This window comes from Vanellus vanellus, assembly GCF_965231255.1.
Source record: "Vanellus vanellus genome assembly, chromosome: 11".
NCBI lineage: Eukaryota > Metazoa > Chordata > Aves > Charadriiformes > Charadriidae > Vanellus > Vanellus vanellus.
Genome location: NC_138916.1, coordinates 15,513,075 through 15,525,080, shown reverse-complemented (window position 1 = coordinate 15,525,080; position 12,006 = coordinate 15,513,075). Strand labels below are relative to the sequence as shown.

At 46.2% G+C, this 12,006-nt stretch overlaps 1 protein-coding gene across 1 annotated transcript in view; it reads left to right on the top strand.

The window, feature by feature from the left end:
- Positions 1 to 12,006, top strand: part of LOC309676142 (cell surface hyaluronidase CEMIP2-like) — a 54,622-nt gene that overhangs the window by 6,297 nt on the left and 36,319 nt on the right. The window contains exons 4-13 of the mRNA XM_082488624.1: positions 149 to 318; positions 635 to 823; positions 1,188 to 1,357; positions 2,218 to 2,427; positions 6,262 to 6,467; positions 8,083 to 8,152; positions 8,810 to 8,938; positions 9,922 to 10,007; positions 11,361 to 11,492; positions 11,613 to 11,648. Of these exons, the coding sequence (XP_082344750.1) occupies positions 149 to 318; positions 635 to 823; positions 1,188 to 1,357; positions 2,218 to 2,427; positions 6,262 to 6,467; positions 8,083 to 8,152; positions 8,810 to 8,938; positions 9,922 to 10,007; positions 11,361 to 11,492; positions 11,613 to 11,648 (1,398 nt within the window). The remainder of the gene's footprint in view (positions 1 to 148; positions 319 to 634; positions 824 to 1,187; positions 1,358 to 2,217; positions 2,428 to 6,261; positions 6,468 to 8,082; positions 8,153 to 8,809; positions 8,939 to 9,921; positions 10,008 to 11,360; positions 11,493 to 11,612; positions 11,649 to 12,006) is intronic.

The window sequence follows — 12,006 nt, the reverse complement described above, 5'->3', positions numbered from 1 at the left end:
GGGCACCCCCGGCCGGGGGAGGGAGAGCGGGGGGGATGGATGGATGGATGGATGGATGGATGGATGGATCTCCCCTCCTGCCCGAGCTCCTTTGCGGGATGGAGGGTTCGGGGTGTCACTTGCTTTGCTCCTTCCCTGTGTCCTTCAGGCAGCCCTGGGCACTGGTGGGGATCCTCGGAGGGGATCGGGGTTCCGCAGCAGAAGAGAAGCGGGAGTATCACGGGAGTGGAACGACGGGGTTAGCCATAGCCCAAAGAGATTTCCTCACCTACGATGGCACCCGGTTTACCGTTACCGCTTTCAGCGGATGGATAAAAGGTTTAGTCTTCCCTGACAATTGAGTGTCTTCTGTTGCTTTGCTCTGCTGTTGCTGGCTGCTGGGAATGTGAGCAGGGGGATGAGAGTAACACCGTAGTCTTTTGCTCGTGTGGACGGTGACCAAACTAACAGCAGCACTCTCGCAAAGTAACATTTTAGCTGCCTACAAAGAGATGACACTGACATATTTAATGGCTAGAGCACTTCCATTGCGCGCAGAGTTATCTAGATAAAAACTAGCCTTGTATGCTCTTTGGCTAATTGCACGGTTCTGTCGTGCACGATTGTGAAAATAATTGATTGCTTAATTTTTCAGGGGTGCCTCATAATGGATTCAAAGTGGAAGTGTCCAAAGGAATAATTCTTCATTTGGTGGATGAGGTAACAAGTTGGTTACCTGGTGACCGGATTGTCATTGCCAGTACAGATTATTCTATGCATCAGGCTGAAGAGTTTAATCTCCTTCCTTGCCCTGAATGTAAAAGTAATCAAGTGAAAATTGATGGTACGAAATATTTTTTTTTTAATCCACTTATTTGCGGTAAATATTTACATTTTCTTGTCTTTTACGTTCTCCATTTACATTTGCGTGTCTTTTTAGCTAGTTCTTGTGCCACAAACACATGGGCATTTGTCATATGAGAGATGAAGGCCCCGATATTACATTGGGACTTCGAAGTTTGACCAGAGGCAGCAGTTCCTTGTGGAAGCCAGGGGAAGTGCTGATCTCCTCTGGGATCGAATACTAACAACTGGGCACGTCCCCAGACTTGGTGGTTGCTTACATAAAAGGCACGTGCTCACTTAGAACAAGGCGGTAATGAGGCGGCTGTGCTCACCCTGAATGCAAAGGTTTCTGATTCTCACAGGCAGCCCGCTTTATCTTCACATTGGAGAAGTCATAGATGGCGTCGATATGAGGGCAGAGGTTGGTCTTCTGACTAGAAATATACTGATTCAAGGAGAAATGGAAGATTCCTGTTACGGACAAAATCAGTGTCAGTTTTTCTCCTTTGACACATTCGGCGGACATATTAAAGTGAGTAATTTTTAATGCACGTGCCTCCAGGTGGTTTCAGATCGTTCCTTTCCTGTTTCGTAAACCAGCAACATAATGCACAAAAATACCATTGCATCCGGGGAAAAAATCATGCTTGTCTACGAAGGAGGGAAATGTTTGTTCGCCTGTTTTGCAAAACTAGACTGGCAATGAGGCTGTGCCGTTTTCTTCACCGCGTATGCAAAAACGTACCCTTCCCTGGGCGAGAGGGGATTCTTTAGCGGCATCGCTGTCTGTAGGCTCAGCGGGAAGCTACACAGTTTGTGAGGTGTCACTGAAGAAATTGTGTTCCTGCAGAGCAACCCTGCTCCCTTCATGGCTCAGAGAAGCGCTGGGTCTCGCCCTGCGTGCTTTGCCTCCTCCTGGTTGTCCCATGCGTTCCTGGAGGAGGTGCAAAGTCTTGCTGTTGCAGGGGCTGGGTGTAGAATGACTTCTCTACCACATGGTGGAAACTGGGGAGCTGTGCAGGTCTCGCCTAAAATCGCTTGACAAAGATAAAGTTGCGGGGATACAGAGCCTGGTGGTAAACGCTTCCCCTTTTGCTGTAGCTGGCGGGAGCCCCTTGCCCAGAGCCGCGTCGCACGCTGCTGTTGCTAAATACTGTGCGTGGTGTTTGGCGGCTGTTCCGGGGCAGCCCCGCGCCCGGAGGTGTGTTCTGCAGATGCCGCGCTGCCGTGAGTCACGGCAGGGGGCTGACAGCTCCTTCTGGGATCAGGCCCTGTTTTACCCTGCAAACCTATTGCCTAACGAGAGAGAGAGAGAGAGAGAAAAAAAGTGTTTTTCTTTTTGCATGTGTTTATATTGTAACGCTGTACTCGGATCTACATTTGTCTCAACAGATCCTAAGGAATTTTCGCTCTGTTCACATGTCAGGAGTGGAATTAAAAAACATGGGGCAGCAAATCCTGGGCAGTTACCCTGTGCATTTTCACCTGGCTGAGGATGTGGATGAGAGAGGAGGATACGAACGCCCAACCTACCTTGATAACCTGGCTATCCACCACTGCTTCTCTAGGTGTGTTGCCATACATGGAACTCATGGCCTTCTGGTAGGAGACATATTTTATTAGTACCGAGTTAATTTCTTTGCTTAGGCACTGCTAAACAGTGAGAGCCATTTGTGATGCAAAGAGAAATCAGAATATTGAAACAAGGCATCTTTTCCCCAAGAAATGTCCTGACTTGTCAACATCGTTTGACCGGTGTTCAGGTTAGGGCTGTTGCTCTGGTGGTGCAGCTCTTTGAAAGGAATTCCAGGCTCTTAGTATTGCCTCATTAATAATATTAGTGATGTGATCAGACACAGCGACATCTTTGCCATGGTTATTCTGGACAGTTTGTGATAATAGGAACTTTCATTTAAAATTAAAGCGGTGGACCTTTACTGGAACTGACTGACACAATGGACCTTTAAGTTGCAGAGGAGATAAAAAAGACAGGGGTTGTTTAAGTCAGGGCAATGTGAAATATATCCAAAAATATTCGCGTGACAAAGGGAATGAAATATGAGAGGGACAGACCCCAATGGCCGCTTCAGTGCCAGAAAAGCCCTCAGGAACTTGGCTTTGACCTAGATCCTCACAAGGGCATTGTGGAGAGGAACCTAAAAAAAAAAAAAAAAAAAGCCAACAAAAAAACCCCACAAAAAAGCCATACGTGTCCCAGCTGGAAAAAGAGACATTCCTGCTCCAGTCCTGACATGTCCAATTGCTGTGCGCTCTGCAGGACCCTGAATGGTGTTCCGGTGTCCGTGGGCATTTCCTCATTCAGCCGATGTGTGCTCAGGCACAGACACTCCCTCAACTATTCGCGACCTCCCGCCTTTTTCCTGGCGACTTTTTCTTAACCCTGGACATGAAAATGTGTAAGACACAACCGAGGTGCGCTCCGCTGGGACCCTTGTGTGAAAGGGTTCTCCCGAAAGGATGTATTCATGAAAATATGACTCTGGACTTGTACAACCAGGAGCACTTTCAGTGTACGCTAAACTGGATTTGTATTGTCCAGATCACTCAAGATTACCGATTGCCTTCTCATATACATGACTTGCTCCAGCGGTAGAGCCTGCTTTTGTGTGCAGAGCCCTTAGGTGGCAGGAGACTTGCCCGGTATGTTTGGGTATGGCTTAACTCGCTTTTTCTTCTCGTTGGTATTAAACCTCTGGGGTTGAAGGAACCTGCCCGGGATGAAAAATTAAGCTGTGTGTTAATATTGGTTCTGAGAAGAATGGTGTACGCTCTTGCTCTTTCTCAGAAGTCAGGTTGTCAAGGGTTTATCTGGATGCGTGGGATGCACTAGTTGTGAAATCAAGAATCCAAGCGTGAGATCCAGCTCCCCCCCCCTCCCCCGCATCTGACTGCTGAGGGCTTTGGGTCCATGAATCAGTGAACGGATTTTATAGCAAAAGTTAGGTATGTGATTCCATGGAAGAATAGTGTTGTTTCAATACAGTCATTAAGATAATAGAGAGCAATTAAAATGCAATAAAAAGCCTTGCTTTAAAATAAATTAAAATAATTTGCATTTCCTGGGAAGAGCACGTGTACCAGAGCAAGGCGGTTAAGTAACATAGATGGGTACCCCTTTTAGCATCAGATTATGGAACCTCAGCCCTTGAGGCAGAATAAACCAGATAGGTGGGTTTTCCCTCTCCTGTTTTGAGGGTTTAGAGGATGTAATTGTAGAAGTACGTTGCAGGCGCGCGCCGGTTTGTGCTTTGCTGCCTCCGGGCCACGCGGCGCTGTCTGCGAGGCCCTTCTCCCATCTGCTGCTGCCGTGTGCCAGCCTTGTGCCGCTCGGCGAGCCGGCGGCGCGCACAGCTTGGGTTGCTGGCCGTGGCTGGGAAGCAGGCGGCGGCGCGCCTCTCGCTGCCCTGGCACACGTCAGGCGTACACGCGCTACCGCCGTCCTTCGTGTCTAAAGTTGCGGTGCATAAAGGTCACTTATATTGTATTGCCGAACTATATATAATTCAGTGTTCAGAGGCATCTTAATCACGCGGTGTTGGACGTGCCAGCGGGGCTGTAGCCCGTGTTGTGGGCAGTGTTTCACGCTGACGCGTACAGTAATGTGCTGCTGTCGCAGTGCCGCGGGTGGGCTCTCCTTTCCGAGGTTTTAGCTCCTGCCTGTGATACGCCAGAACTGATCAGTTATTGGGGTTGTGATCTAATGGCACGGACCCTGATCTTGCAGTGCAAATGTAAGTGACCTGTAAATTATGTTATTTCTGGTTAGGAGAGTGATCCATATAGTTTCGTGTATGTAAGTTTTCAGGGCTGCCATATGGTCCTGAAGCTGTGACAAGTCATATTAATTAAAGTTAAAATCTGGTTTTGGATACGAGGCTGGTTTTTAATACAGCTGCCTGAAGCACAGATTAGCCGAACTTCAGCTAAATTCAGAAGAATGAAACTCCACAACTGAAACGCTGTTTAAAACAGCGGGTGGATTGCTGTTACAGTTTCTTTCCAAAAATAGTCTCCCGTGGCCTCCTTAGCGCAGCTTCTGCCCATCATTTGGAAGGACAGAGGCAGTCAGGCTTACTGTTCTTCGCAGGCCGGCAGGGACACTTGCGTTTTTGTCTAAATCCATTTCCTCTCTGTATTTCCGAGACTCAGCTGGTGGGGACGCGTTCGGTGTCGCCGCGTGTAGGTTCTCTGTTATGCTCCTTGGAGCTCACTCGGAGCTCTTGCACCTGCCTGCAGGGTCGCGGTGGCTTTCCAAAGCGGTGTCAGGGTGGGAGTTGGGTACCTGGGTGTGTTGTGCCTTATTTTTAACTCTCTCTTGAACACCTCATTAAGGCAGAAACAAGAGCAGCAGCAGAGAAGTTTGAGGGGTGACTGCCAGGAAAACAACGAAATCCCGTAGAGATATACCTATGGGGACTATACTGTTTGTGACTCCAGATGTGATGTACGGTTCCAGCCCGTTAAGGGGAAACCGCAGGATGCGAATCTGAAATGGATTTGGTTCAAGTGTCCCTCTGTATACAGAAATAACCAAGTAGGTTAATATTAGTTAATCTTTCAGTCTCACACGGACATGACTCTGACGTCAACAGGAATTTTGTATGCCTGAGGAGTGAATAAATATGCTGACAGAGATCATTTGAGTACAAAGTTAGGTTTCAGTAAGATTTAGTAACAAATAGCTGGTATGGTAACTAACCCGATTTAGTATTTACATTTAAAAGAAGGATTTCTGAATTTGTCTTCGTAAGACTGTAGATCAAAGGAGGCTTGTGCTAAGTCCTCTTGGTCAAATTAGGGTTTAATGCGATATCCCTGTGCATGTCAGTTAATCTTAAATAGGCTGAACGAGTGAAACACCATCTCTGCCCAAGCTGATCACTACAGGAGTGACGTGGCCCTGCGCCTTCTGAGGGGAGGAGAAAGAACAGAAACCTCATTAACATAAATTACTTCACATGGTGCATTTTAAAGAACTTCATGTTTTATTTGGGAAGTGTTGCAGTCATGAAAATTTCTGGATTAACGAGGCTAACCCTTTATCGTGCGAGACACGCTTATCTTTACGCAGATATTTACTCCGTGGCACTGAATCGAATATTCTCTCCTACAGCTGAGGGCAGTTTTAAATCCAGTGTTTTGCAATTTGCCTTTAAGTATGCGTGTGACCTTCCTCAGAGTAATTCTAATAGCAATTTTGCTGCATAAGAAGATCAGTCCCCAGTTAGGCAAACCGCACGTAGCTTGAGTTAGCTCCGGGAGAGGTGCCTGTGGAGGCACTGCTCGCCGTGCAGAGGGGTGGCAAAACCACTCCATGCGCTTTTCGGCAATATTTTGGCAAGCAAAGCACACCAGTTGTAGTTCCTACTGCTGTTTGCGTTGCGATCTATGGCCTCTATACTTTTTTTTTCCCAGGTAAAAGACACCATTGGCTATGACACTTTGGGGCACTGCTTCTTCCTCGAAGACGGGACGGAGCAACGCAATACGTTTTATCACAACTTGGGCCTCCTCACGAGGTCGGGAACGATCTTGCCTTCGGATCGCGACGAGGCTATGTGCCTTGCCATCCGCAGCCACGTCTACGGGAATTACGTTCCTGTCCCCAGCGCCGACTGCATGTAAGTGCTCCGGGAGCTCCGGGAGCTGTGCTCAGGCTTTGCACTTCATAGCTGGGTCCCAGAGAGTGCTGTGGTGAACCTTCTGAAAGGTGCTATTTGATATTAAATGAAAAATTGTGGCTTTTTCCACCATTTCTCATTTTAAGATAATTTAGCTACTTGCCTTTTGTTTTGCACGTGAAGGTATCAACACCTGCATGAATCCTAAGCGAGGAATATTTGCTGCTGGTTATTCCTGTCGCAGTTTCCTGAGAATCATAAATACATTAGAGCCCTTTGCTCGTTTCTGAACCCCTTGCAATATTTTTTTAGTAGGGCGTTGAAGGCTCCGTGAAATTTGTCTGATTGATAAACGCAAGTTGCTTCAGCCCTGGTATAGGCTGGCAAAAATATCGCTTACTACAAAGGGAGTTTTTTGCCTTTTTTCCCCAGGACTGAATTGGGGCTGGAGCGTCTAGAGCAAATTGGTCAATAGTACACGAGTGGATGAATATCTCGAGTACAACAGGAGATTTAGTGAGAATGTAGAGATTAGCATAAACTACGGTGAGCGTCATTTAAAAATAAATGATATCCTGCTATGGCTGACCCAAGTCAGCCTCTGTTTTGCAGACTGATGAGCTGTAACATGGGCACCTGGGGGGATGCAGGCACTTGCCTGGCTACTGTTTGCGAGCAACAACACAGGTTAGCCAAGGAAATTTGTATTTTCATGTTTTCTGCAAAAGGGTCCAGTGGCCAAACCCTATATATTTTTATTTGTGTAAATAATCCAACAGAATTAATTACGGTGGTTGTTGTTGAAATGCTAAGGTTGCTTGGATGGTTAATACAAATTTATTTTGCACCTATTTAGCAGTTCTGTTAATCCAAAGGAGTGTGGATTCTTCAGTATGTAACAGTTAAGGTGGATTAAAAAATATTGAGATTTTCTGCTCAGAATGATCAAATTAATTGGTATGGTCATGAGAAAAGATTTACAGCGTTTCTACGTGTGGTCTTTATTATTGCAAATGATGTTATCAAATGAAGTAAAACAACAGATTATAATATTTTCATAGCTATATCTGGCTTCTGTTTGTGCCCCTACTGATCTTCCCTTTGAAGCAAAAACTCCTTATTTGAACAAACACCAAAATAATGTCTCCTTAATCTCCTGCTTAACGAGCCATTTGTGGCTTGCAAGGACATTTGTTTTGTTTTCCATGTTGGAGCTTCATAAATCCATAGAGAATCCCATACCTCCTGCCATTTCCCCTGAAGTTCCAAAAAGCAAACCAGAAGTTCACTTTTCAGACATTTTCCAAAGCTGCTTAACTTTAAAAAAAAAAAATAAAAGGAAATGACATTGGGTTTCCTTAAGCTCCTTTTAACAGAGCATGGATTTTGTGTTAACAGTCTCATATAATTTACAATAGATTCAGCATGTGGCTCCATAAATGAGCATGTCTGACATCACTAGATGGTTTCTTTTCCTTAAAGAGTATCATTAAAAGGTTGTGTAGAGTTTTAAAGTCAATAGGAGAGTTGTGGCTCAAGTCCAGTGCAGTGCTATGAAAATGTATCCCTTCCTGTTTGGTAACTGCTTAGGATCATTTTGATTTTGATTTTTCAGGGCTGTCAGCACATTCTGGATTGCAAATCCGAACAACAACTTAATAGGGAATGCAGCAGCTGGTGCTCAGGTAAAATCATTTAACAGCAAGAGCTATGCTTTGCTTCCAGTTCCCATATATTCTACTATTATTGATGTCATTGGCATGAAGGCAATGAAGTTTTAGTAAATCATTGTAAAATTTGGGTATGTATTTCAGCAAACTTTTCCTCTGTTAAGAACAAGTATTTGCCTACAGTTCTCACACTGGTATCTCTGAGACTGATTTCTGTCACAAATGGGGCTGGAAATGGTGTGCGGTGCCTCTTAGCCAGCGTTGATTTTTACTAGTAGTTAATAGTTATATGCCCAATAAAAACTTATACTTGTGTATATATATAAATATATATTGTCTCTTTGTTATTATCTCTGATGTTTACCCAAATCACGTTTGTGTTTAATGTGCCTGTGTAGAGAAGGTTATGTTTTCTAATAAACCACCTGAATTTCACCCGCAACGTATGCATTTTTTAAACCCGTGTGTGTGCCCCGGGGGCTCACTCTGCATGCCAAAGGATAAGTCGGGAGGTGTAAGAGTATGGGCTGTTGCGTGTCCCCTGAGACTCGCCCGTGTTTGGCAGGCTCGGGTTAGGAATCTGGCCGGCATAGTGGGAAGCCCTAAGTCCGCAGGATAAACTGTATCGTTAATTGTACTGTCCCATTTCTTGGATCTCCCTTTCTCTTTTAGGACGTCGGGATATGGTACATCTTCCACCGGGTTCCCACTGGACAGTCCGAGGGGCAATATCCAGAAGGACAGGCTGAACACACCCCCTTGGGAGTATTTTACAACAACAGAGTCCACTCCAATTTCAAGGCATGTGGATGATTTTCACTTTTTACTGCCGATATAATAGCATGGCGTAGGGCTGACTGTGTGTGGTGCGCTGCAATCAGATGGTCACGTGTATCTTCCATTTTCATAATGGTCTTTTAATACTGTATCAAGAGAAAAATCAGTTTTGGGGTGTGATGCTCTTTCTCACGGTTAGAGAGGGAGCTGAGCAGAACGGGGCTGCCATGTCAGAAGGGCGCCTGTGTTAGAGGGGGTGTGCCCAGGCCATAGGTGAGATTTAAGGAATGACAAGCGGGACACTGAGCACTGCTGTTGGCCACAGTGGTGCAAGGATATAGGGGGATGAGCAAAAGTGGCTTCTGCCAGGGCCTGCTCATCACCTTTGAAAAGTGGGACCAAGAATTCAAGGGTAATTCCAAGAACAACACTTTCCCCCAAATATACTGTTGACACGAAAACGTAACCTGTAAGCTATAAAAAGTATTTTTAACTTATTTCTCAGGATTCTAGATTGAAATCAGTGCTGTTCCCTGTGCCTTGTATATTTTACATCTTGGTCCGTGGCAGCTGCTGCTCTAGCCCAAAGTCTTTAACTTGGCTGCGGCAGCCCATGTTCTCTTTTGTCTGTCGGGGGACTCACCACTCTTTATTTAAAGCCTTACGTCTTAACAGCGCTCTTTTTCCAAAAACTTATCAAGAGCTTGGCAGAGCCCCTCATTGCTTTCTGCGAGGGAGAGAGAGGGTGGGAGTTCAGGGCTTTGCTTTGGGTCAGAAGGCAGCCCAAGATGCTGATGCGTAACACATGGCAGGGCAGGCTCTGTCCTCACTCCAGCCTGCTCCGTCCCGTGCTAATGTCCTGCTGAGCCAAGGGACACCGAAAGGGAAGCGGGAGGCCGGGCTGCAGGCGCTCGCTGTGCCTGCATGCGCTGGCTGCCCTCGTTCATGGATAAAAGGCTGGGCTCTCTGGTCTCTGTTGAAATAATTGGAGTCGTGTGCGTTTTCAGGCTGGTTTGTTTATTGGAAAAGGAGTGAAGACAACGAGAGCCAGCGCTGAAGATCCCAGAGAGTATCTCACTGTCGATAATGCCAGGTGAGCACAAGTTGATGGCTGAGTATTTTGGATAGTTGTATTGCTTCTTGGCTTCCGCATTGTATTTAGCAGATCATTCATGCCTCATTATGGCTGGAGCATCTGAAAAAACCCACAAGCTGTCCTGATATACAGAGGCAAATACTTCGTAGCTGTGCACTGAATTGTTTGTGTTATTGCTGATCAAAAGCCATACACATGCACTTGGGGTTATGAGGACTAAGCAGTGAAGCACGTGCAAGGGGATCCAGATCCCATTATTCCATTAGCGGGTTTGTAAACCCCAGCATTTCTTATTAATTACTTAGCAGAACTTACATCTGAACGATGATGTAAGAGCCTGCTGAGACTGCTCTAGGATTAATGAGGAAAATAAAGTAGCCTCAAAGCTTTCCGTCAGCTGCTTTGAAATCTCTGAGCTTCCTTCTGCAGATTGGAAGCAGGCAAATTAAGGCCGTTTTCTCACTCACTGCAGCTCTGTGGGTCTACGCCAGGAGGATGTGGCAGAAATCAGCCCCTGCTCCTGCTCAAGCCTTGGCTTTTTTCCTCCTCCATCATACCCTATCAGTGCCACATATAATGCTCCCATACGGCTGAAAGGAAAGGGTGATTTTATGTCCCTTTGTGAGACTTCCCTGCCAGGGTCACCCCCTTGGGCACTGAGGAGGCCCTTCCCTTAGAACATCAGCTGGAAGAAGTAGGAGGTGAGGGCAGACTCAGAAAAAGCAATTTTTTTCCAAACATGGCACAAATCTACCATTAACAGCCAGAGTGGCAAGAAATAGCCTACAAGTAATTGAGAAGCACCCAGTTGCCAGGGCAAATCCTTTTTTTCATGGGATGGCTTCTCTTTCAGCAGAGACAGAAGCACGTGGAGGTCTGGTCTGTACATGCAAAGAAAGCAGCTCCAGTTACTCCGTTATCTTTGCTGAATGAGATTCTTGAAAGCACCTAATTGATTTTCTAGCATCAATCCAGGGATTCCCAATGGGCCTCGGAAGGACAATTACAAAAGGACCCAAGTGACTTGGGAAAATCTTTTCTATGCCTCTAAATCACACTGAATCAAATTAAGGAGTAGCAGTGGGGCCACTGAAGTCTAGTGAGAAATCTCCTGTTGATTTCACTGGGGCCAGAATCTCACCTTTATGAATGTTTATTGTTTTTTGCTTTGTACCAAAGCACAGAGATGAAATCAAGCTAATAGCCTGACTCTGATCCAGGGCGTATCACCTCTTTAGGCCCATCACGATGATATTTAGAAGCCCAATGAGGTCCGCCAGGCACGACCTCCTCTGCCTGAGGTCGGTTCCTATGTCTCTTGTGCCCCATTAACTAAGCTCCTTGCTTCAGGTTTCACCCGCATCAAGACGCTGATCCTGAAAAGCCGCGAGTTCCTGCCGTGATTGATGGTCTTATTGCTTTTAAAAATAATGACCACGGGGCCTGGGCCAGGGGCGGCGACATTATTTTCCGCAACTCGGGGTAGGTTACTGTAATTACGTGTTATACCATTCCCCTCGCGGCAGACATAAATAGGTCTGTAGGCCAAATTCACCGCAGACATTCCTCCTCATTTACACCGTTGTGTTTCTTCTGTCCCAGGTTTTCAGACAATGGAATTGGACTCACTCTGGCAAGGTAATTTCTTAAAATCAACCTTCTTCCAGTTTTTTCCCCCGATGTAAGAGGCTCAAGAATGGAAGCTGAGACACTCCCCCAGTAATTCCTGTAAGACACAAGAAAACCTCACGTTTCCCTCCCAGACCACATCAAGTCTTCCCCGCGCAGCCGTTAATACAAGGGGCAATTTAGCCTTTCATTCTCTTTGCCTCGGCATGTCTGGGGAATACATCGTAATTGCTGAATATTTCCTTTTGGACGGTAGGTCCTGAACCAGTAGACTAAACATCTGGTTCTGCGTTCAGGGAGACTTTTCTTCTGCTCTAGCCCAGTCGAGCAGCATTGCCCGTAGCTGGTGTGCTGCTGGGGCAGGGTG